This window comes from Eumetopias jubatus, unplaced genomic scaffold (genome assembly GCF_037043125.1).
Source record: "Eumetopias jubatus isolate StellerSeaLion01/CBP00866 unplaced genomic scaffold, mEumJub1_p1.0 scaffold_17, whole genome shotgun sequence".
In the NCBI taxonomy this organism is placed as follows: Eukaryota; Metazoa; Chordata; class Mammalia; order Carnivora; family Otariidae; genus Eumetopias; species Eumetopias jubatus.
The window spans coordinates 33,024,936-33,049,884 of NW_028274823.1; the positions used below are offsets into that span (position 1 = coordinate 33,024,936).

The 24,949-nt window shown below is 40.8% G+C and overlaps 1 protein-coding gene across 2 annotated transcripts; it reads right to left on the reverse strand.

Annotated features, from left to right (window-relative positions):
• Window positions 1–3,039: 3,039 nt before the first annotated feature.
• On the reverse strand, window positions 3,040–23,887 carry CCNJ (cyclin J). 2 transcript variants are annotated; one of them, XM_028098935.2, is made up of 6 exons: window positions 23,709–23,887; window positions 22,950–23,059; window positions 14,634–14,844; window positions 6,881–7,180; window positions 6,634–6,793; window positions 3,040–6,071 (listed from the first exon to the last, which is right to left on the reverse strand). In XM_028098935.2, the coding sequence occupies exons 2-6, from the start codon at window positions 23,016–23,018 to the stop codon at window positions 5,660–5,662; spliced, it is 1,152 nt and encodes a 383-aa protein (XP_027954736.1). In that variant the 5' UTR covers window positions 23,019–23,059; window positions 23,709–23,887; the 3' UTR covers window positions 3,040–5,659. The 2 variants fall into 2 exon arrangements, with proteins under 2 accessions (XP_027954736.1, XP_027954737.1); XM_028098936.2 differs by lacking the exon at window positions 23,709–23,887 and having other exon boundaries at window positions 22,950–23,090.
• Window positions 23,888–24,949: the final 1,062 nt, after the last annotated feature.

The window sequence follows — 24,949 nt, forward strand, 5'->3', positions numbered from 1 at the left end:
TGATAATTAGGAAGGTTTGTTCCAGTAGTTACCTTTGTAATATCTTGATTGTATAACAACCTCAATTCTGTATTTATTCAGCCAGACTTTCAGTATTTGTAATTCCCTTCTGTAAGTAATAACAAATGATCAGCTGGATTTCATTAAGATAAAAAACTTAGGCTCTGTGAAAGACAATGTCAAGAGAATGAGGAGACAAGCCACAGACTGGCAAAGACACATCTAATAAAGTATTGTTATCCAAAATATACAAAGAGGGGCACCTTGCTGGCTCAGGCCATAGAGCATTCAATTCATAATCTCAGGGTTGTGAGTCTGAGCCCCACGTTGGGGATAGAGATTACTTAAAAAAAAAAAAAAGGTGCAATACCCCAAATATACAAAAAACTCATAGAATTGACAATATGTAAATAACCTGAGGGGCCCCTGGGTGGCTCAGTTACTTGGGCATCTGACTCCTGATTTCGGCTCAGGTCATGATCTCAGGGTTGTGAGATTGAGCCCTGTGTCGGGCTCTGTGCTCAACCCTGAGTCTGCTGGAGATTCTCTCCCTCTCCCTCTGCTCCTCCCCACACTCGCACACAAGCACTCTCTAAAATGAGTGAATAAAACTAAAAAAAAAAATAAAACAAAAAAAAAACACCATAAAAAATACCTGGTTAAAAATTGGGCTAAAGACTTTAAGATACCTCCCCAGATATACAGATGGCAAGTAAACATAAATGCAAACTATGCAATTATGTGGAGCATAAATGCAAATCAAAACAATGAGATACTATACACTACATACCCCTACATACACTACACACTTACAGAACAGCCAAAATCCCAAAACACTGACACCACCAAATGCTGATAAGGATGTGGAGCAACAGGAACTCCCATTTACTGCTGGTGGGAATGCAAATGTACTACCACTTTGGAAGATAGTTTGGTGGTTTCTTAGAAAATTAAACATACTCTTAACCATACAACCCAGCAATCTCACTTCTTTGGTACTTACCCCAAAGAGCTGAAAACTGACATCCACAGTAAAACCTGCATACATGTTGATAGCAGTTTTATTCATAACTGTTGAAACTTGGAAGCAGCCAAGATGTCCTTCAGTAGGTGAATGGATAAATAAACTGTGATCCACCCAGACAATGGAATATTATTCAGCACTAAAAAGAGCTAACAAGTTGGGCGCCTGGGTGGCTCAGTTGGTTGGGCGACTGCCTTCAGCTCGGGTCACGATCCTGGAGTCCCAGGATTGAGTCCCGCGTCGGGCTCCCTGCTCAGCAGGGAGTCTGCTTCTCCCTCTGACCCTCCCCCCCTCATGCTCTCTTTCTCAAATAAATAAAATCTTTAAAAAAAAAAAGAGCTAACAAGCTATAAAAAGACATGATGGAAATTTATACATATCACTAAGTGAAAGAAGCCAATCCAAAAAGGCTATGTACTATATGGCCCCAACTATATGACATTCTGGAAAAGGAGAAACTATGGAGAAAATAAAAAGATTAGTGGTCGCCAGGCGTTGGGGATGGGGGAAAGGGACAACATGGGGAGGGGTGAATAAACAGATTAGAGGATTTTTAGCAGTGAAAATACATAGTATGATACCGTAATGATGGGTACATGCCATTATACTTTTGTCTAAACCCATAGAATGTCCACCACTAAGAGTGAACCATAATGTAAACTATGGACTTTGAGTGATTATGATGTGTTAGTGTAGATTCATCAGTTGTAACAAATATACCACTCTGGGGCAGAACGTTGATAATGGGGGAGAATGTGCATGTGTGGGGTAGTGGGCACATGGGAAATCTCTGTACCTTCTGAATTTTGCTCTAAAAATTCTAAAACTGCTCTAAAAAAAAGTCTTTAAAGGGGCACCTGCTTGGCTTAGTCAGTTGGGCATCTGCCTTCGGCTTGGTCATGTTCCTGGGGTCCTGGGATTGAGCCCCGTGTCAGGCTCCCTGCTCCCTCTCATTTCTCTCTCTCCCTCTGTCCCTCTCCCAGCTTGTTCTCTCTCTCTCAATAGATAAATGCAATCTTTAAAGAAAAAAAGTCTTTAAAATAATAAAAAGAATGACAGTTGGCTAGGGATAGGGTAGCAGCCTACCCCTACTTTCCCATTGGAAAGCTGGACCTTGGTCTTCATGCTTTCCACCTACTGTATTTTTTACTTTTTTTTTTTTTTAATCTAAGGGATTTTAAAATGGATGTTGGGTGATTCCTATACGAAGATAATATTAAACTGAGTTCCAGACTATACCATTGTAACTGCTCCAATGTGATAGTCGTTATCAAGCTAAATATAAGCTGCTTGAGGTTAGGGAGGTTGTCTTTCACCATGTGCTTGAGGACAAATGATGGATATAAAACTTGTTACATGGGGTTCAGAACTGCCTCCACGTAAAGCTACCTGCCCTGGTCTAGAATGCTTGTTGTTTTCTTAAATTCAGCCTTAAAGAACGTTATATGTTAACTGACTCGAGGTCTGTTGCTAAACCCTGGCACTATGCCAGAGCAAGGGACAATACAGAGGACTAATTTTAAAAATGCTTCTTAGTACATTAGTAAGATGTTAAAATTTTACTCTTCAAAACAATTTCTATCTGCTGAGTTTTAAGTGGCAAATGATACATACACTTAGGTGAACAGACCATTCTCACTGTTGACCCTGCTTCCTCTCACACCCTTGACCATCTTGTGCCCCTACTTTTCTGAGATCAGACTTCAAATTTTCTGAAGTACGTGTTGTTTGATAAATCAGATGCTGCAATTGCTAATATACTGAATTTAAGCTCAAAAGGCCAGAAGCTGTGTCCAACATACTTTCGTGGGCTTTGATGCTCAGTATGAATACATAATCAATGGACAAGAGTTTCCTACCACTTCAGTTATACTCTACATCTGGATGGCTTTTAGTAAATATAATTAGGATTCCAAGTCTGACTAATACAATGACATGGTTCACTGAAGCTACAAATACGTATCAAATATATTTAAACAAAACGCTAAAGCCATTTTACTGAAAACTAGTTTTATTTTAAAATTAAGTGCATAGCACTCATCTAATTCCATTGGTGTAGAATTTAGCACCATACTATTTGCAATTAATGTCACAACACAGATACATTTTGGTTTGCAGTCTGTACTTGAGTAGTGTTTATTTAGTGGACTTTGGTAAAGCCCTTTATACATATCATTAATCTCTTCACAGTACACATTTAATGATGGTCCAGTAATCTCAAAAAAAAAAGACCTACTTTAAAGACTAACCAATAAATTAAACAAAACAAAACCCACACAATTCCCCCCACCCCCATCCCGCAAGGCTAGCAGTTGTGAGCTATTATTTATATTGAAACTTAATGTTTTAAAAATAGTTCTGATTCTCCAACCACCCCATCCCACCCCACCCTGGGTATGCAGCAATAGTAACCAATTAATTATTTTATTCTACCCCCCACAAAATTAATCCAGTGTTCTTTAGCTTTTTTAAATACAAACTGGGAAAGTGTTAACAAGCTTTTTAAAAAGGCATATTCTTCTATAACAAGAATGACATTTAAACCAATCAATAAAAGCATTTGACAAGACATTAAATTACCATAGGCACCGGTTGTTGTTTCAAGTTGGGATCTCTATCCCAATATCTTACATTCATAGCATTATTGAGGTAGTTAAAATACTGAAAATTGGACTCCAGGTGCTGGGTTCTGAATGTGAATGTGAAAGATATATTCTCTTTTGAACCCACTTTCCCCCAAATAATTCAAGCTCTCTTTGAGGTAAGAACTACCAAAATCCAATTAGCAGCCTTCTGTAAAAAGGAAAAGTGATGATACTTTCAGAAAAACAATTTTCAGGGTTGAAAACTGCCATGAGTGAGTGTTCTTACCTGAGTGGTTTTTTATCTACCAGACTAATAAATTCACATCATGCCCTATGTACTCTAATTATAAAAGTTACCATTCTTTTAAGGAGAGGACATTCTCTAGGAATTCACGCTGGCAGAAGCCACCCACCCACATTTATCCACTGGAGCCATCTGGATCAGTCCACTACTGCGTTGAGTCCCTTCCTTTCCTAACAAAAGCCATCGGCTTGATTACTGAGACTCCTGCTGCATACCCACAACATCTTTATAATAAGTTTGTCTTCAATGCATATTGTGGCAGTCACATAACTGCCATGCAGTTTCCCTTCTATTCAAGTGCTATCTTTAAAAAAACACAAACAAAAAGACACACCTCACTAATTTTTAAATCAGAAAGCTTCCCTCCACCAAATCTCTCTTCTCCCACAGATAAGAGCACAATGTATAGTTTCAGTTATTACAATGCTTTCTTTTTACTTTTTATTCCCCCCGAACTCTCTCCCCGCAATTGCCCTTGCTGTAATGATGACTTATTGCTGTTTAAAAACACTCATTACCGACACAGTGAAATGTCCCAGGGCCATTCTGGGGCCAATGTAATGGAAGTGGCTACTGCAATCTAGTATTGGGTTCCTTTGCTGATACACAGACAGGCTTGGATTGCAAGGCTGCTTATAAAACTTGTCTTCCATGTGACAAAGTGCTGCTCTAGCACAACCTGAGAACTACCCTGGCCACATTCCACTTCAAAATAAACCTACAGGACTTCATTCTAGTACTGACATTTTACAGTTACGCCTTCCCTTGAAAAAACTTCAAATCTGAGTATAAATCATTGATTGCACTGAGAAATGCAAAACCTATATATGGATTATGAATGACAGGAACCACTTCATTCATTCTAAGCTACAATTAGGTTCTCAGTTGGAAACACATACTAGCAAGAGTTTTTTAACCTATGTTATAAAGGTAGTTCATACTATAACATTCCCAAAGCATGTTGCATTACAGTTAAGTGTTTCCAAGTAGTACAAATTCCCTGAGTTAAATGTGTTTTAATCCTAAAGATTTGAGGTTGATCACTTAGGGCAAAAAAACAAAAATTTATGACCATGATTTTAAGAGATCTACTCCACCCTTAATTTTAGTACATAAATCCAGATACCTATATATTGTGATAGGAAGTTATAAAGACTCAACTAAAAAAAAAATTTTTTTTTTTACTGCACAGATTGGTAGAGCATAGCAATTCATGAGTTTAAACTCAGTCAAAAATTCATTTGTAGACCAAAAATGTAACTCAAAACTGCAGAATAAAAAAAAGGACCTCTTCAAAAATTAATACTGTAACTTTCCTTCATAAAAAGACCATTTGGCAAGTCCACAGATAAACATTAGTCTCTGACATATAAGCCAACATTAGGCCCAGAGCCCACCACAGGTCAAATCTCAAAATGGCGATTTAGAGTCTGTCCAAATTTTCTGTTGTATTGCATATTTTTGAAATATTTGGACCATCAGCCAGGGCTTGAAAGTTTTTGTCATATAGGGACGTGTTTTAACAGGATTTGATAGACATACTGTTAAAGTGTTTGCAGTGTTGGTTCAGTCCTCCCCGGTATTCGTGGTGCACTGAAAGGGATATTCTGTCTTCCTGATGCTGGTATCCGAAGCGTTCTGATGCAATCTGGATCCCTTTCCTTTTGAAGAGAACTTTACAAAAAGCCTGCCCCCAGAGCTTCAAGTCACAGAACAGTCTGGGTCAGGAATTACCTTCATGTAACATCACCTTTCAAAGCAGGGAGTGATGCAAGGGTAATGTTCATTTATCTGATAACTCCGGTTATAAGAAACATTCAGACAGGGCTTAACTTCTACTGGTATTGCCAGGGACATCCCAACACCAGTCTGCACGTGCCCGAGGCCCTGCACACTGGTTTGGAAGCCAGCAGGACACGTCTGTAGTGTGTAAGACGAGGTGTGTGTGGTAGATCCAATCTGCGGGCAGCCTGGCTGTTCGGCTGCAGGATGGCGGTACTGCAGCGGGGTGTGGTGCGTCTGATGGAGATAGTGGGGCTGCTGAAAGTGAACTGGCCGCGAGGCCTGGGAGGCTGACTGCAGCACGCTCAGCTGCGCCGGCTGAGACCCCGCCTGGCCTCTCTGTTTGTTTGCCTCTTTCACATCGTTATCATGCGCGCTGTATGGAGAGAGAGAAAACTGTTAATAACGGTACTTCCACTCCTCAACAGCTGACTCCGCGGACGGGCCCACTGCCTACGCAGCAGTCACTGTAACCGGAATTCCGACAACGGTGAGATCTCTCTTGTATCCTTCTAAAAAGCTCCTTCCTTTGGCACAAACCTTGGGAACTCGCTGCTGGTAGCCTGGAGGCCCATTTCCTGCTTGGGAAATATATCCACAATAAGCACTTGAACACCTATGCCCCTTTGGTGACACCCTGGTGGCCCCACAATTCAAAGGCGTGGAAAGAAGGACCAGGGCAAGACCTGCCTGGAGTGATCTGGGTTACGGGCTCACTCACGTAAGAGCATACCGTGTACCCAGAATTGTGACGGCAGTAACAGCCTCTCCAGGAAACAGCCCAGGTACAGCCTCCTGCCAAGCACTGCTCACGGCAGCCAGCAACAGTCAGAGCCAGGGTCCTAAGAGCTCTGCGCTTGCGAGAAGTTGTTTGTAGGGCCCCTTATCCATGAAGAAAAATACTGAGAAATCACAAACACAAGATTAAGGAGGCTTACATCAATAGCCGTTCAATGCACTGCACTAAAAAATCCCAGGAGTAAGCAGTAAGACGATGCAGTCTTGTAGGCCACGTTGGAGAAAGACGAAGTATAATCCTTGAAGAAGCCACACATGCAGCAGCTACTAAAGAAGGTGCATAATTTAGAAAGGCATAATCTGTGGAGACATCAAAAATGAACTTAAGCAACAGAATACACAAGTCACCAGCTCACATGTCACCTACTGGCATCCACAATGACTCACCTTGCAAAGATACTTCCAGGAAATAATCTGCATACTTGGCCATGTAGAGTTTCGTTTTTTCCAAGCAAATCATCGGCCAGCCATCATGAAGATCTGTTTCGTGTACTGCTTCGGAGAGATAATACTCAATGAAATGGGCAGCTGTTGGAAGGCAGAGGTTCCACTGAAAGGTTTCTAATAATAACAGTTCCATATGTAGCAAATTTTGCTTTGTTAATACTAGATTCATATTAGTCATACAACCCAGGCTGTTGAGCTGTTCCAGCTTAGGCACACTATCTTCTTTTTCTTCAAATTTACCTTATAAGCAAAGGGGGGGGGGAGAAAGAGAGAGAGAGAGAGAGAGAAAGGTTACACAAGCGATCATTATAGGTCTAGTCACTTAAATGGGATTTGCTGTCTCACTGCAAAGATTTAGATGCAAAGGCATTCTTTCTCCTACCATGGGCAGATACAGTTGTGCCAGAACTCTGGCTCTCATATTCTGCATGTTTTCTTTCCTCCTGCCTCCATCCCCTGCCCCTCACCCTCCTCTAAAAAAATGGAACATGTAAACATGCTGATCTATGTGACACTACATAATGAAAAGAGTCCTATGTGCCAATGAAAAAATAGCTCTCTCAGATCTCACCAGCCGAATATTTCCGGGAAATTTCTTTTGGGGAGGGGGAAAAGGTAGTGGTCAGTGGAAGAAAATTAGTTTATTTTAGAATAGAAGAAAGTGTAAAGAATTTAATGTCTTAAGTTATCTGAAATGAGTAACTTCATTATCTGAAGTTATCTGAAAATACTGAGTTATCTGAAATCAAAAGTAGCTAAGCTTCAAGTGTTTCATCTTGGTGTATTTTTCAGAACAATCTCAATTCTAGAGAGACAGCAGGAGAAAAAAACTGGGTGAATATCTAATAAGCCTTCTCATTCCACAGAGAAACCTCCTCTTCAGAATTCAAAACAGAAACCTAGCTAAATCTGTTACCAAAAACGGGAGGGGAGGATACTTTTTATCTACTTTTATATCCTCTTCCTGAAAGCAGAATAAAAGTAGACAATCAGATGGCTGGACTTCATTATTCTAAGGCATTAACTTCTTTTTAGGAAATACTCATCCACATGTACAGCTGAGAAATAGAATTCCCTCAGAATGCTAGCCCCAGAATAATGTTCCTATAGGTTTTGTACCATCTTATACTTTAATCTTAACTATACATAAATCATTCATTTTAGGTATCTCTAGAACTTATGGCTGGAGAAAATTCAAACTATCAAGTACCAGTATGGTTTTCCAGATGCAGCAATAGAACCAAAGAATTGTCTTCAAGTTTCTTTAGGTTCATTCCATAGTGGTCCATAGAAGGAGGGAAATTAACTAAAACCTTCTACCTTCTACTATTATGTTCTATTTTACCTTAAAGTTTAAAACAGTCATATCATATTGCAATTATTTCTAATTGTATGCAACACAATCATATAGATTTCTCACAACAGCTTTTATACTTGCTCAAAATTATAGTTGTTGGACTATGTTACATATTACTGTATAAAATTTTTTGTTTTACTATTTTGATAACTTTTTCAACATATTTGGTTTCCTTGGAAATCTTGTAATTTTATTTTATCCATTAAAAACATACTTTGGAGAAAAGCCAGAAAGACTGTCAAGCAGTAGAAACCAGGCAAGCTTCCCTGGGAAACTTCTCTTCCAGAAGGGCTGGGTTTGTATCACCCACCGGAGGTACTACAACAAACGGTAGTGGTCCTCGGGACAGATGTTCAATGTACTGGACCCAGTGGGCCTGCCTCAGGGCTGGGGAAAAAGCACTGCTGACTACTTGGGTCTTTGCTTGGAGAGTGGGAGGACTGGAGTAGGAAGCTGTGTCTCCTATGCCAGGCCAGTCAAAGCTCATGACTTGAAGAAGAGTCGGAGCCCAAAGAGAATTCCTCTCCTGCCTCAGAAATTCTGACCTTCGGGGCACCTGGGTGGCTCAGATGGTTGAGCGACTGCCTTCGGCTCAGGTCATGATCCCGGAGTCCCGGGATCGAGTCCCGCATCGGGTTCCCCGCTCAGCAGGGAGTCTGCTTCTCCCTCTGACCCTCCCCCATCTCATGTGCTCTCTCTCTCATTCTCTCTCTCTCAAATGAATAAATAAAATCTTTTTTAAAAAAAGTACACAATTCAGACTTTTAAAGAATCTAGATAACCCTTCCCAATTCAAATCACATAGAGAAAAATTTCCCAAGTTTTTCCGATATGATATACTTAAGTACAGCCAAATGCACTAACGTGGCCTTTAGGACATGGTCATCCAGCATCATCACTGCATAAAAATACAGGAAAGGAACCACTGCTCGCAGTGTCAGAGTGGAGAAGAGTGTCCTGGGAATTTAGTTCAGCTCCTCTGGATGAATCATGAAGGTTCTTAAATAAGCACCCCGCCATTTGTGCAGCAGTAACACTAGCTGTATACTTCAAAGGAACATCGTAAAACTAATGTGTTTATTTATATCGTGCTTGAAGTTCTTTTGAAGAAACTAATACACCATAATTCACTGTTTAATTCAGGATCAAGAATGTTCCATATTATCTTCCTGAAACTTTCGACATTGAAAACAAAATTGTATATGATTAATTTCAAAGCTCAAAAAAACCAAGATAGTGAGGTTGGCCAATTCATTTAAGGTCAAATAAGTTGAACCAAATAAAAAAATGGAAGCCAAAAAGGAAGACTTATGTTTGAATTCCCAAATCTGTACTTCTAGATCAAAGTATTGCACTGGGTTATATGGGAACGACAACTATCAAAACAGACAAGATGTCAATATTATTAAACATCTACGTGGTTTCTGTATTTATAAAGTACTTGGCTGTTACAAGTGTGAAAGCCTTTGCAACTTGACATGTAGAGTTAAAAATAACCTTTAACTACATAAATAACCATACTTGGGATTTTATTCAGGCTTATGTTTTTTGGAACTTTTTCATTATGTATAGTGATAGAAATACTCAGAATCACGGAAACTAAAGGATTTCAAAATGTGTGACAGTGTCAGTCAGTACCTGCATTCATATCCATAGTTTTTGTTGTGCTGAAAGCTATGGGCATGGGTATTTTAAATCTACTTATCTGTAATACCACATACAGATCACAGACATCAGTTTCTTCAATTGAAAGGAAATACCAGAAGCCATGTGATTATATTGATAAAGGCCTCAAACAGGAAATAAGGGCACAGGAAATTCACATCTGCTTCCCAGAAAATAAGGAATTAGACGCCACAGAAACAAAACATCAGACTTTCTTTCCTTTATAGGAAATGCTCAGATCAGCCATGGAAACCAGCACATTTTCAAAGCCAGCAGTGAACGGCAGGTACGTGGCAGAAGGGAAAGGATCAAATGTCATACCGTAAGCTCTGCCGATCCACACTGGATTCTGTTAGTACTGAGTAGGAAAAAAGTCATCCTTAATATATACTAAAAATTTTCACAGATTTGTAAGACTACCAATCTAATGGAAAAACAGGTAAAGAACAGGAAAAGACAATTCACAGGGGGGAATAAAAGGTTCTATTCTTAAAAATTGGGATGTAAATCAAATCAACTATGAGAGAAAATTCTGATCTTTCAGTTAATAAAGTAAAAAGCTCTGTCAACCCATTACTGGTAAGCAAGGAGAAACAAGCACTTATCACAATTTTTCTACTAACAGCCTATAATCTTACTTTGGCTTCATCTTGATTCTGAGATCATTCCCTGGTTACACAAATTATCAAAAGCCTCATCTCCAAGACTGCTTTCATGTTCTCCACAAATTCAGTGCTGATCACAGAAGCCAAGGGAGGCCAGGGTATACATGACAAAGAGTTGGAATTTCAAAATTTCCCAGGGTAATCAGAGACTTTTCTGGAAAGAGCCTGAATCTTTAGGGCTAAGGAGCCATATTAAAGATTACAGAACAGATTATGGAAGAATTAATCATTACGATGCTGACTTTTGTTTCAATTTCCTATGTGCTTTTTAAACATCTTACCCACTTGATCCTCACAACAACTTTGTCAGTTAAATGTCTTTATTTTCATTTTTTTGGACAAGTAACTTCAGACTTAAGGGTTGTTGAAATTCATATTGCTGACAAGACATATAAACCTAGGAAATTCATCACTGTAATCCCTATCTAAAACACTGCATACCCCTCTCCAATCAGGGACAGTCTGTAGGTCCTTTCTTCCTACTGCCAACAGTGCAGACACAGGCAGCTGGGTATGCATATTACCTGGAACTTACACCCTGTGCTCTAGCTTTGGCCAAACCAGAGACAGCCTCCCATCTTACTTAACAAGTGGAATCCAACTGCCACCCAGTCCTGTCAGCTGTAAGCTGCTCTTCACTTTTATATAACAGGCTGCCCATCCTAAAGCAGGTAACAGCTGGAGAAGGACAAAGTTCAATCATTCTGGGAGGAGAGAAGCATTACTTAAAGTTTATGAAACCTAACTGGAGAGCTGCCAAAGGTAAGAAGAGTGTAAGAATGTAAAAAATACTAGAATGTATTCCACAAATTAAAAACAGACATTAGATACTGAAAACAGGCTACTAGTTTATAAGCACCTTAAGTGCTTTTGTTGTAGTAAAGTTACAGAGCAGAGGCAGGAGAGATTGTAGCCAACTACTAAAAGTCAGCCTCTGATTCCTGACCCAAGCACAGAGCTGACAGCTTGAACTTTTTTTTTTTTTTTAAAGAAAGATTTTATTTTTAAGTGATCTCTACACCCAACATGGGGCTTGAACTTACAACCCTGACAGCTTGAACTCTTGCCCACTACCCACCTGGAGGGGCTGAGACCCTGGGAGACACCTACCTCATACTCTTCCATTCTCCCGTGGGAAAGGAACAATGGAAAAACAATTCTCTCTCAGGGAAAGAGAGGGTAAGGGCTGTCAGTAGAACAAAAGAAGGAGGTATCTGACTCTTTCTTTTTTTTTTTTTTAAAGATTTTACTTATTTGAGAGAGAGAGAGAATGAGAGAGAAAGCACATGAGATGGGGGGAGGGTCAGAGGGAGAAGCAGACTCCCCGCCGAGCAGGGAGCCCGATGTGGGACTCGATCCGGGGACTCCAGGATCATGACCTGAGCTGAAGGCAGTCGCTTAACCAACTGAGCCACCCAGGCGCCCCTGACTCTTTCAGTAACAGCTGATTAACAATTCATATTTGAACCACAGCAAATACAAATCCTAAAGCCTAGTTCCTGGAAAATGTGCAAAATCAAGTTCAATAAAATAAACTGGTCATAATCTTAAACTAACAAGAATTAAAAAAAGAACAGTTGAAAACTCCATTCCAATCAACTTAAGATGGTGTGCAAATAAAGTATCCTTCCCCCAAACTGTACAAATTGCAGAAACTTGGCACCAATGCCAAGCACTGCATGGTGGCCAGAAATCTTACTAGATTATTTGACTAGAGTCCCCAGTGAACTTTGGCAATAACATGTGGTTTATGAGTATCTAGTTTAGCATCCCCTAATTCTTTGATAAGTTACCAGTAAGTAAACTTAAGTCACAAATGTAAGTCGGTCTATGAACACTACAACATTCATAATTTCACAGTCCACCAGCAAGAATCTCCCACTTGGTCTGCACCACACTTTTAAAAATCTCAGGCATAGAGCAGATGGGACTTGGCAGTGGTAAAAGCACAGTGACGGCCAAAACAGGCAAAAATCATTTTTCATTAATGATCCGAAGTTTTTAAAATAACCTAACTTGTGTATGTGATTTCCAGTATCTCTCTTCTCTAAACTGATCCTATTATAAACTAACATTTTGTAGGATAACAAGAAACCATTCCATTTGTGGATTCTCACACATCCGATATGTCAAGTATGGGTTTTTCTAGTCCTATGCAAACTATGAAACCACAAAGGGCTTCACAGACAGTGATGAAACATATACAGAATTGTACATGAGATTGCTTGTGAGAATGACACTCTGAATAAAGGTTACAGGTTAATTATAAATGCAAGTATTACCTCTCCAGCTTTCTGGGTAGAGGAGAGAAGAACAGGTGATGTGTCTGAATCTTAGAGGACAACAGATTAAAGGAGAAATATAGATTTTCAGGAAATAGATGGTATTCTGGTAAGACTTTGGCTCAAGGTGCATGGGAATAGGGTGGGAAGATAAGACTGGAGAGGTGGCGGGGTCCAGACGAAAGGTTCTAAATGTTACATTAAGGAGTTTCTACCTTAACCCACAGGGAATGGGAAGTCATTACTGGGGCTGTGTTTGTTTATATTCAGCCGGGTCCACAAAGGATTTGAAATAACTTCAAAAAAGACCTCCAAGGAGACAAAAATCAGATCAAAGGAATAATAAGGGTAGAAAAAGAAATCTGGGGCGCCTGGGTGGCTCAGTTGGTTAAGCGACTGCCTTCGGCTCAGGTCATGATCCTGGAGTCCCAGGATCGAGTCCTGCATCGGGCTCCCTGCTCAGCGGGGAGTCTGCTTCTCCCTCTGACCCTCTTCCCTCTCGTGCTCTCTATCTCTCATTCTCTCTCAAATAAATAAATAAAAATCTTAAAAAAAAAAAAAAGAAAGAAAAAGAAATCTGTACTAGAAATGATCATACAGGCCTGCATTTGGTTTTAGGTTTACTTGCAGTCAAAGAACAAAGTTGTTCTAGAAAGAACTCTGGTAGCAGGGTATAGGGGGAATGTTCCTTAGACAGCAGCCATACAAGATCCCAAACCCTCAAGTGGGGGTTAGAGATGAAGGCAGTAGGTATTTCTACATCCTACTTTAAAGTGGGGTTTACGTTCCTATTGTAATGTCATAAATAATATAAAAAGTAATGAATTCAATTTCAATATTATATACAATCTTTTTCACATTACTAAAAGAAGAAAAACCCAATTTCAATTCCTTTACTCACCCTCTTTCTCTTTGGTCAAGGTACTAACAATGAAATGATTTACAGGAAGAAGCTAAAAGAAAGAGGCACCAAAAGACCCACCAGTACATTCTGCAGCAGGTAACAAATATGGTTTATTAGAGTCTACCTTGCAGCCGACCACGGAACTGTGCCTACTGCAGAAGCAAAGTCCTCCCCATTTGTAGCAGCAGCCTGTGAATCTTTAGTTCATTAAGCCAACTCATTATGTAGTCAGTAGAAGGTATTCTAACAATACAAGAGTACAGTATCTTTTAGACAGAGTTTCTCAACCTAGTTTCACTGATATTTTGGGCCAATAATTCTTTATTGAGGGCTGTCCTGTAAACTGTAGGTATTTAGTAGCATCCCAGACCTCTACTCACTAGATCCTAGCAGCATCCTCCCAGGTTGTGACAACAAACAAAACCGGCTTCACCCAAAGCCAACTATTTCTTTGGGGCACCGTTTTTCCCAGTTGAGAACTTTAAGGCAATGGTTCTCAACTGGAAAAGTACATCAGAATCACCTTTGGAACTCGAGCCCCATGATACAGATTCTGAGTCAGTAGACCTGGAGTGGCCTAGACTTTTGTAGCAGAATCTTCAGGATGTAGGGCTTAAGAACATGTTTTCAAAAGACTTCAGAGCCACTTTTTAATGTCTAGTTAAAAATTATTATGCCAAGAAGCACTTTCAACATAAACTTTCTGATATTAGTAAATTGGAATGAATGGAATTTGGTGATATTTCACTGAGCTCTACATAAGTTTTCTTTATTATAAACAATGGAAATTTCCAGTCATATACATGAGATTCATACTTACTTGCTAAAAGCAGACAGGAAAGTGCAACTAAATGCAGCTGCTGGATAGAGATGTCATATCGATCCATAAATAAGTCCAGCAAATAGACAGCAAGATGGCGGGCAGAAGGGCAGAGGGTGAAGCGATTGCTCACAATGGCAATCAGGTCAGCAAAATACCTTCTGAGACTTAGTTGAGGGGACTGGCCTTTGTAGGAAGGCAACTTCAGCTCCTATATCAAGAGGAACAATATTTAGTCTAACAGAGCGTGTAGGAGTAGTACCTGCACAATGCAAAGACGCCCCCCCCAATATTAGTGTTAACAAGGGCCTAAAACACTTTCCTTGAAAGAAACACAAACATGAAGAAGTTGATTGGAAGGATAATGAATAGTATTAATTAACAGCACTTGATTTAAAATTTAAAACCAAACTTTTCTCCTTCATTTTTAACCATCTCTGATGTGACAAATTGTGTTTCTTGCATTACAGGATGGATATATTCCAGCAAGATTTTTGTATCCTGTTTTCCCTACCAGGTGTTTTCCGAAAAACATCCTTATCAAAATCCCAACCACACAACACATACACACCCCTTCCAGAAAGCTCAAAGCTTTGGGTCAGAAGGTAACAGGGAAGTGAATCTGCTCCTGGTCACATGCTATACTATACTTGCAAAGGTATGGAAGGTGGAGACTAGTATTCATCCACTAGTATCTTCTCAGCATGTTTCCCTTTTAGCAGTTTTATGATGCTGTCCTTTGCCATTACCTTTTCATATATCTAAAATTTCTCCCCTCACTGCTGTTCAATCTCAGAATTGTATGAACCCATTTTTTTTTTAAGTTAGAAATTTTCTATAGTACTAAAGTATTTCCACAGCATAGAGAAAGCCAGGTTCTAAATTGTTTCATGAGATCAGCATAATACTAAAACTAAACCCAACAGGTATCACAATAGCAGGAAATTACACAGGTATGACCCCAAAAGCACAGGCAAAAAAAGATAAATGAGACTTCATCAAAATTTACAACTTTTGTGTATCAAAGTTCACTCTTTTCAATAGAGGGATAAGGCAATCCATAGAATGGGAGAAAATATTTGCAAATCATATTCGGGCAAGAGGTTAATATCCAGATTATATAAAGAATTCTTTTATACATGCAATCCAACAACAAAAAAACAAATTACTTAAAAATGGGTAAAAGACTTGAAAAATAATTTCTCCAAAGAAGATATATAAATGCCCAATAAACACATACAAAGATGCTCAACATTACTAATCATTAGGGAAATGCAAATCAAAACCATTATGAGATAACATTTCACACCCACTGGGATTGCTATTATCAAACAAAAACAAAAACAAAAACAAAAACACAGGGGCACCTGGGTGGCTCAGTTGGTTAAGCATCCGACTTAATTTTGGCTCAGGTCTGGGAGTCGTGAGATGGAGCTCTGCATTGTGCTCCATGCTGGGTGTGGAGCCTGCTTGAGATTCTTTCCCTCTCCCTCTAGCTCTCTCTTTCAACAAACAAAATAACCACAAAAACAGAAAACAAAATGGAAGCCTTGTGTAATGGTGGGAATATAAAATTGTACAGACACTGAACAATGGTATTGCAATTCCTCAAAAAAAATTAAACAAAGAATAACTATATGATCCAGCAATTCACTTTTAGGTATACACCAAGAAGAACTGAAGAAGGGACTCAGATATTTGTACATATATTGACAGCAGCATTATTCACAAAAGCCAAAAGGTGGAAACAATCCATCAACATATAAATGGATAAACAAAATGTATTTTAGTTTAAGAAGATGACAGGGTGCCTGGGTGGCTCAGTCGTTAAGCGTCTGCCTTCAGCTCAGGTCATGATCCCAGAGTCCTGGGATCGAGCCCCACATTGGGCTCCCTGCTCAGCGGGAAGCCTGCTTCTCCCTCTCCCACTCCCCCTGCTTGTGTTCCCTCTCTCGCTGTGTCTCTCTCTGTCCAATAAATAAATAAAATCTTAAAAAAAAAAAAAAAGAAGAAAAAGTTCTGAAGATGGAGAGTGGTGAAAGTAGCAGAATGTAAATGTACCAAAAGTCACTGAACTGTACACTTAAGTATGGTTAAAGTTTTATGTTGTGGACATTTTACAATAAACACCAAAAACAGAAGTTATACATCTAACTTAATAAGGTATAAAACTTTAGATAAAATGTTAGCCAATGTAATTTAATAGTATATCCAAAGAATATCATCAATTGTGGTACATCCCAGGAATTCAAAGATGGTTTGATATCAGGAAATCTACTACTATAAATCATAATTTAAAAATCACACATGAATATTCACAATCATCTTGATAGATGCCAAAATAGCATCTGGACAAAGGTGACCCTGGGAGAAATAACATCAGATGTATATTTCTTTGATGAAGGAAGGAAGGTAAAAAAAAAAAAAAATCTCAAATTTAAGAGCCAGCATCTCACTTGGAGATAAAACAGTAGAAGGATTAGCATTCTAGTGCCTGCTATTGCAATATTACTTAACATTATTCTGTGAACACTAACTAATCCAAATAGAAAAAGGAAAGAAAAGGTTTAATGACTGGAAAAGGAGAATCAAAAGTCAATTATAGGAATAAAAATATTTTTTAGATGATAGAATTTATATCCAAGAAAACCAACAGAAAAAGTAAACAGTATTCAGTAAGATGGCTGTTTACAAAATTAATATTAAAAAAATCAATAGCCTGGGCCTCCTTCAGCTCAGGTCATGATCCCAGGGTCCTGGGATGGAGCCCAGAAGGGAGCCTGCTTCTCCCTCTCCCTCTGCCTGCTGCTCTCCCAGCTTGTGCTCTGTCATATAAAATCTTAAAAACAAAAACAAAAAATAACAAGAGCCTATTTGTATATTAACTGGTTAGAAAATAGAAGATTCCATACAAACTAACTATAAAAATTAAAACACCTAGAAAAAATATTTATATTTCAGCACTCTATGAAGGTAACATTAAAATTCTAAAGGCGTATGGAAGACTTGCATACATGCAAAGACATTCCTTTTTCTTGGATAAAGAAATCGATTTGATAACAATGGCATTTCAAATCAGGAGAACAGATGAACGTAATAGATGTTTCTGACACATAGGACAGAGTTAATTTCTCTATTATTTAGAGAAATCCTACACATACACATCGGTAAGAAAAAGGCAACATTTAGGGGCACCTGGGTGGCTCAGTCATTAAGGGTCTGCCTTCGGCTCAGGTCATGATCCCAGGGTCCTGGGATCGAGCCCCGCATCAGGCTCTCTGCTCTGCGGGAAGCCTGCTTCTCCCTCTCCCACTCCCTCTGCTTGTGTTCCCTCTCTCGCTGTGTCTCTGTCAAGTAAATACATAAAATCTTAAAAAAAAAAAAAAGAAAAACAACATTTATAAACAGTTCATTGGAAAATTAAATATGGCCAAAAACATATAAAAAGATGGCTATTCTCATTCAAAACTAAAGAATTACGTAGTTTTTCACTTCCCAGATTATATTTTATTAACTTTCCCTTATGCTATCAAGAGTGGAAACAGGAACTACCATGTATTTAATAGGTCAGGTTGACAACTGACATAACCTTTTGGAGGGAAATTAGGTAATATAAATTTTTTAAAATGCAGACTGCAAATACCTTTCAACCTAGCAATTTACCCTACATATAAGAAGGTCCTTTGCAACATCGTTTTTATGGCAAAATAGTGGGAAAAGCTTGATATCCAAAAATCTAGATGAATCTACAGAGATTTATTGCTGAGTGTATACAGCCAATCCCAGGTCACATACTCGTAATTCCAGATACATAACATTCTTTTTTTTTTTTTTTTTAAAGATTTTATTTATTTATTTGAGAGACAGAGAGAATGAGAGAGAAAGCACATGAGATGGGGGGAGGATCAGAAGGAGAAGCAGACTCCCTGCCGAGCAGGGAGCCCGATGCGGGACTCGATCCCAGGACTCCAGGATCATGACCTGAGCCGAAGGCAGTCGCTTAACCAACTGAGCCACCCAGGCGCCCCCAGATACATAACATTCTTAAAAGGACAAAATTACAGACATGAAGGACAAATTAGTGGTTGCCAGGGGTTAAGGGGGAGAATAAGGGTGGGAGAGAAGAGGGTGTGGCTACAAATCATAAGAGATTCTTGTGGTGATAAAAAAATATTCTTTATCTTGACTATATCAATATTAATATCCTGGTTGTGAAAACTGTACTAAAGTTCTGTAGATGTACCACTGAGGGAAACTGGGTAAAGGATATAGAGGATCTCTCTGTATCATTTCTTACAACTGTATGTAAATCTACAATTATCTCAAAAAAAAAAAAAGGTACAATAAAAAAAAGCTTGGCATTCATCAACCGGGGACTGATAAACCATAGGACATCAACTCAATGTGGACATTAAAATAAAGGGCAGTTGATCCAAATGTGTTGATACAGAAAAAAACATAAACAGAATGAGTTGAATGATGTTGGGGTGGAAGGATGGTACAGAACAGCAAATATATATTCTGACCTCTTGTATCAACAACAAAAAAATATTTGCATATATACTAATTTATTGGATATCTTTTCAGGAAAAAAACAATGGTGGTAACCTTAGGGGATCAGGGAACAGTGAGGGTCGGGGAAAGCTCATTTTAAACCTTATACTAACTGAATTTTTTTTAACCCTATGCATGTATCACTTAAAATTTCTAAAAAATATTAATAAGAGTTACTTGGTAGATAGACTAATAGGCCATTTCAAATTTTTGTACATATGAGAAAAGCATAAACAAATGCTATGTAGGAAAAAACCACTGACTTAGGCTTGCTTGGTTCTTTGAAAAGAAAAAAAATATTAACTTCCCAAATAAAAGGAACATGCCGATTTCTCATGCAGCCCCCAAGATCTCCTCTTTCACCATTTCTGTAGATCTTTAGAATGGTGTAAATGAGTTACAATTTTAAACTTCACTTTTCTTTGCTGTCATCACATGACATTTATTGAGCATCTCTTATGTAGCAGATCCTGTGTTAAACCCAGGGATAAAAGCTGGAAAACAGTCTCAAGCCTCTCTTGAGCAGGTAAACCAAAACACAGAGATGATTAGGATATAATATAGTAACCACAGGGTATTACAGGAACGCTGAGATGGAAGATCTAACCCAGCTCAGGGGATGGAGTGCTGGGAAAAAACAAAGTCAGGTTAGGCTTTCTTTAAAAGAGGCCTGAACAAGGTGTTAAAACTCATTGGGAAACACAGCTGGAGAACACTGTATTTGGTGAACTTTATTTTTCACTATATTAACTTTATTAAATGTGGACAAAACAAAGGCAAGAACACCAAAGACCAACAGGAGATTTTTAACTAATACATTCTCTTTATGTCATTTTAAATGGTAAAGTACAAGTGCTTACCAGAGTGGCTGTCAGATTTAGTTCTCCTTGTCCAGGTACTGCCTGCAGTTAGGCAAGCATGAGAAAATAACCTGTGCTTCTCTCAGCTTACAAGGATTTTCTAATATCTATTCCTGATCCTCCAGAATTTTACACTCTTCTTCCTCTCTGCTTCTCGGAATCCCATAGGACCAAAGCACTGAGACCTGGACTTGTCATCTCCATCTCCAGTCTCAAGTACTAGTCAGCTCCCCACCCCAAACGCCATCCCTTTCCCAGAACAGATTCCTGTCCAGCCAGGATGGAAATAAAGGCATAGAAGGAATACTCACAAATGTAAATACAACTCTGTGGGATATTTTCTGAATGTTTCTCACAAGCTAGAATTGTTCACATCCGTCATAAAGACTCCTGAAAATACTTCCCAAGCATCATAAGGCACTAGTGTATACAGCAAAACAATGAGAAGACAGAGAAGACATAGGTGTAAGAAGACAGTTGCTTTGTAGGGGTTTTTTGGGGGGAGTGTAATTATATTTTACAAAAACAATACATCTGGTTTTTGGGGTTGAAGAGAATTTCCATTTGTTGTCATTTTTACCCTTCTCTAGTAGATACAATGCTGGTCCAATTATTTCTCTATACACCTTGGATCTAAACACAGAATACCTTCCATAGTGTCTGAATGGCACCTGCCCAAAGGAAGACCTAAATTTGGATGCTTTGAGTTATAGGAGATTAGATTACGTAAAGGCAGATTATGCCTGTCTCATTCACTATTTCCATTTTAATACCTGGCATAGCACCTTGTACACTGCAGGTACTCATATATGTTGAATAAATAAGCATATGACTATCCAACTAAATCACCTAATTAACAGCTTGGAATTAACATGTATTTTTTTTTTTATTGGAAAAGTTCATTTTAACTTTCCTTGACTTCAATGTACTACAACCAGGGTTCTTTCCAGTTCTACGATGCTCAAGTTTACTGATTTAACGTAAATTATTCAAAAAAGTGTGGCCTTTGTGTCAAATGTGGCTTACACAGTGCTTAAAGATAAAATAAAGACAACCCAGGGTAGCATGCCACAGGTAGCCCAAGGTAATTTTCAGTGCCGTTCCCTCAGACCCTGTGCTAGCTCATCCTCTTGATAGTTCGTAAGCAACTTTAGTACAGGGTCGTGTCTTATTCCTTCAATCCTCCCCAGAGCCTAATACACAAAAAGTATTCAACAAGTCTGTGGGAAAAAAAAAAAAATCCACTTCCAACCTCAACTGACAAAATTAATTCAGGAAATCATTCAGGATTAAAATTACACATAAAATAATTGATCAGATCGTGCCCCACATCGGGCTCCCTGCTCAGCGGGAAGCCTGCTTCTCCCTCTCCCACTCTCCCAGCTTGTGTTCTCTCTCTCGCTATCCCTCTCTCTGTCAAATAAATAAAATCTTTAAAAATAATAATAATAATAATTGAAAACCATGGAAGTCCATTAAGAAAAATCTTTTGAGGGGCCCCTGGGTGGCTCAGTCTGCCTTCAGCTCAGGTCACGATCTAGGGGTTCTGGGATGGAGCCCCACATCGGGCTCCCTGCTCAGTGGAGTCTGCTTCTCCCTCTCCCTCACCCCTGCTCCTCCTCTCTCTCACTCACTTTCTCAAATAAATAAAATCTTTTAAAAAATTAAATAAAACTAAAAGACCACATCTTAAAAAAAAGTATATGGACAATTTTCAAAGTGGAAAACCTGAAACTCTCTTCCTAACATTCCAGAGAACCATTCCACAGTTGAGACTTTTTTGTGATAGGAAAAACCTCTTAGGGGGCTGAGGTGTATTTAGGCCATCTAAGAGGCTGAATGTCAGAATTAATAAGTAGCATTTAGAAATCTCAAACCTTAGAAAAGGGTACAGTTGGAACAATTAAAGTCAGAATTAGGTTTTCTAATCTAGTTAACCTGGCATAAAAAAAAAAAATCAAGATACCAGTTCATTATCATCCCAGGATCTCCCAACTCCAACAGACAGCATCCCTTTTATTAAAGAGTCAGTGCTTTGCTTCTCTCTCATTTCCTATACATAACAAATGGCTATCTCCATCCTTGGTGAAAATGAGTCAAGTTAGGGATAGTTTTGATCTGGTCTCTCTTCTGGTTATCAAAGAGGCAGAGATAAATCCTTAAGCTGAGATGTGACAGAGTAAAATTGTTACTTAAGAGCAACAATACGCAGACTTTGCATTGTGCCAGAAAATTGAATTCTCCCTACCAACATCTATTAAATATATTAAGTGTACTTTCTGCCTTACATTAGCTGGAAGAAGAAGTTAATTCCTACCTTAAGGCATTCTGAACAGCCCGCAAATCTGAGGGTCTCAGGGAAAATAAGTTATGGCTTAGTGCTTCTATATACGAAGCCCTGTTCTAAAGCACATGTACAGTATCAGCTCATTAATCGCACAATCCCCGCCCCCACAAGGCACGTTCCATTATTATTCATTCTACAGATGAGGAAATTGGGAAACAGGAAAATTAAGTAACTTGTCCAAAGTCTGACTTACAGCAAGTTAGTGGACAGGCTGATGTACCGATGTGACATAACAGCCTAATGCAACAGCAACTACAGAACAAGGAGGGCTACTCTGCCCAAGAGAAAGGCAGCACACACATCTGTTTAAAACACAGTATCAAAGTCATGTTCCACCCTCCCTCTCCCAAATGCCGCGCCCCACCCCCTTCCTCATTTAAGTTGCAGGTTCTTCTGATACATCCAGAGGAAGAAACTAAGAAGTTAATTAACCTCGAGGAAATAAGCAAACGCGCCCTTTCTGGTCTGGAAACTAGCGACCGCACTTCCCAGGGAGCTGCGATTTATACAAACGGACACAAAACACTGTAAGGAAAAGTCCGGGATCGGGGTTACCTTGTATCGAAGCGCTTGATGAATGTCTGCGGCCAGCTGTCCCCGCCACCACTGTCCCTCCAGCTCCATGGGACCGGGCGGCGCGCCTGGCCAGACGCGGCAACTTCAGTCTGTAAGACACACCCCAGACGCGGTCACGGCCAGCACCCTCCACACGACCCTCCGCACCCCCTCCCCGAGGGGTGTGACCTCAGGCCACCCTGGGTGGCTGATCCTCTTCACCCAACTCGACCTAAAGCTAGCACCGATGCAAACCAATTCCCCGACACCACGCATAAGGCCCCGGTCCGGAGGAACGGGCTCACGCTGAGAACTGCCGGCCTGGGCGCCGGGCAAAGGGGTCCAACTTGAGCCCGAGTTCCCAAGGCGCGGCCCCGGCTGGGCGCACGGGAAGCTGGAGGCGGAGGCCGGGCTGAGGGCTCCCCGCGTCCCGGGTTCGAATTCTCCCGTCGGCCCCGGGGAGCCGAGAGACTGACACCAGTCGCAGACCCCCTAAGGAGAAAACCTCCCGCGGACACACCGACGGACGAAAGCCCGCCTGGCTCCGGGTCCCGGCTGCAGGCGCCCGGGCGCTCGTCCCTCCCGGGGGGCCTCCCCGCGGCCCCGTCGGGGCCGGCGCACACCCAGGCCGCCGCCTCCTCGTCCGGAGCAGCGCAGGGGATCGCGCGGCCCCAGAAAGGCGAACAAAAGGCCGGCCGGGCGGGTCCGGTGTCCCGCGCCCAGCACAGGCCTGCCGGTCCCCACGGCGGCCTCCCTTACCCGGAACCGCGGCCACTCACAGCCCCAGCCCCGCCGGCGTGCCTGGAACGCCGGCCCCGCTCATGATGCGGACAGTCGGCCGCGAAGCGCCGGCCTCAACTCGGGCCCAGCGCCGGGGCGCTCGCACCGCCCATTGTTAAAGGACCGGCAGGCGGCTCCGCGTACAAAGCCAGCGCGGGGGCACATGCGGCCCCGCTGCTGCCAATCTCGTCTCGCGATACAGCCGGGTCACCCTGAACCGTCCAATCGGCGGCCGGGCCGGGCCCAGGTGCAGCGGTCGGCGGCGGCTCGGCGGCCCCGGCCGGGACCCGGTAGCAGCTACGCGCGCCGCTTCGGCGCGATCCGGTGCTTGGCGTTGCCCGACAGCTCCGCCACCACCTACCGGGAAGCCGGCCCGAAGGGCGGGCAGAGGTCGGAGGAGGGCGCCAGAGAAATTACACCGTTGATCATCATTCCGCGGACCAATCTGGTCATGCCACTCACCTGCTGAGAAGCTTCGATGGCTCCCGATGCCCGCAGAGGAAAGTTCTGAAGCCTCAGTTTGGCGTTTAAAACCCTTTACAGTGTGGATTGAGTCTGCTTTATCTCACATCACAACAGCCCCGTATACATCCTAGGGGCTGCTCAGTGGGATTATTAATCCCTCCACAAATGCTTTAGCCGTTTCTGAAGCTCCTAAATGGGCTTGCTCTTTGAAATTCTGCTGTCTCTTAAGTTCCACCTCAAAACCTATTCCTGCTTCTAGAAACGTAATTTATCATTCCCCCTCTTTATTTCCTTTGTTTTAGAGATCCCCAAGAGCTTTGAGTAGAGATTACCTTTAGTAACCTAGTTTGTCAAATCCAAAGTGGATGTAATTTGCCATCTGTGGTCTTAAATCAGAAAACTACAAAACTGTGGAAACACTCCAACATCAAGTAAGGTGATGTGGAACCTGGAATATGATTCGTAGAAATCTAATCAGTTGTATTTTAACCTTTTTGGTGGAATATCACAACAGAAGTGCATGGTCAACCCGGGACAGTGATGCTCGCTTTCTGAAAATATGGATCAACCTCATTTAGTATTAAAAAATGAATCGGCTCAGTTGGTTAAGCGACTGCCTTCGGCTCAGGTCATGATCCTGGAGTCCCGGGATCGAGTCCCACATCGGTCTCCCTGCTCAGCAGGGAGTCTGCTTCTCCCTCTGACCCTCTTCCCTCTTGTGCTATCTCCCATTCTCTCTCAAATAAATAAAATCT

Bases quoted from the DNA above. Each gene is read 5' to 3' on its own strand.
- CCNJ (XM_028098935.2), bottom strand. From the start codon at position 23,018: ATGGAGCTGGAGGGACAGTGGTGGCGGGGACAGCTGGCCGCAGACATT. The intron at 7,181-14,633 runs GTAAGTATGAAT...TTTGCTTATAAG, and splicing joins TTCCTGTCTGCTTTTAGCAA to GTAAATTTGAAGAAAAAGAA. The intron at 6,794-6,880 runs GTGAGTCATTGT...ATGTCTCCACAG, and splicing joins CCTGGAAGTATCTTTGCAAG to ATTATGCCTTTCTAAATTAT.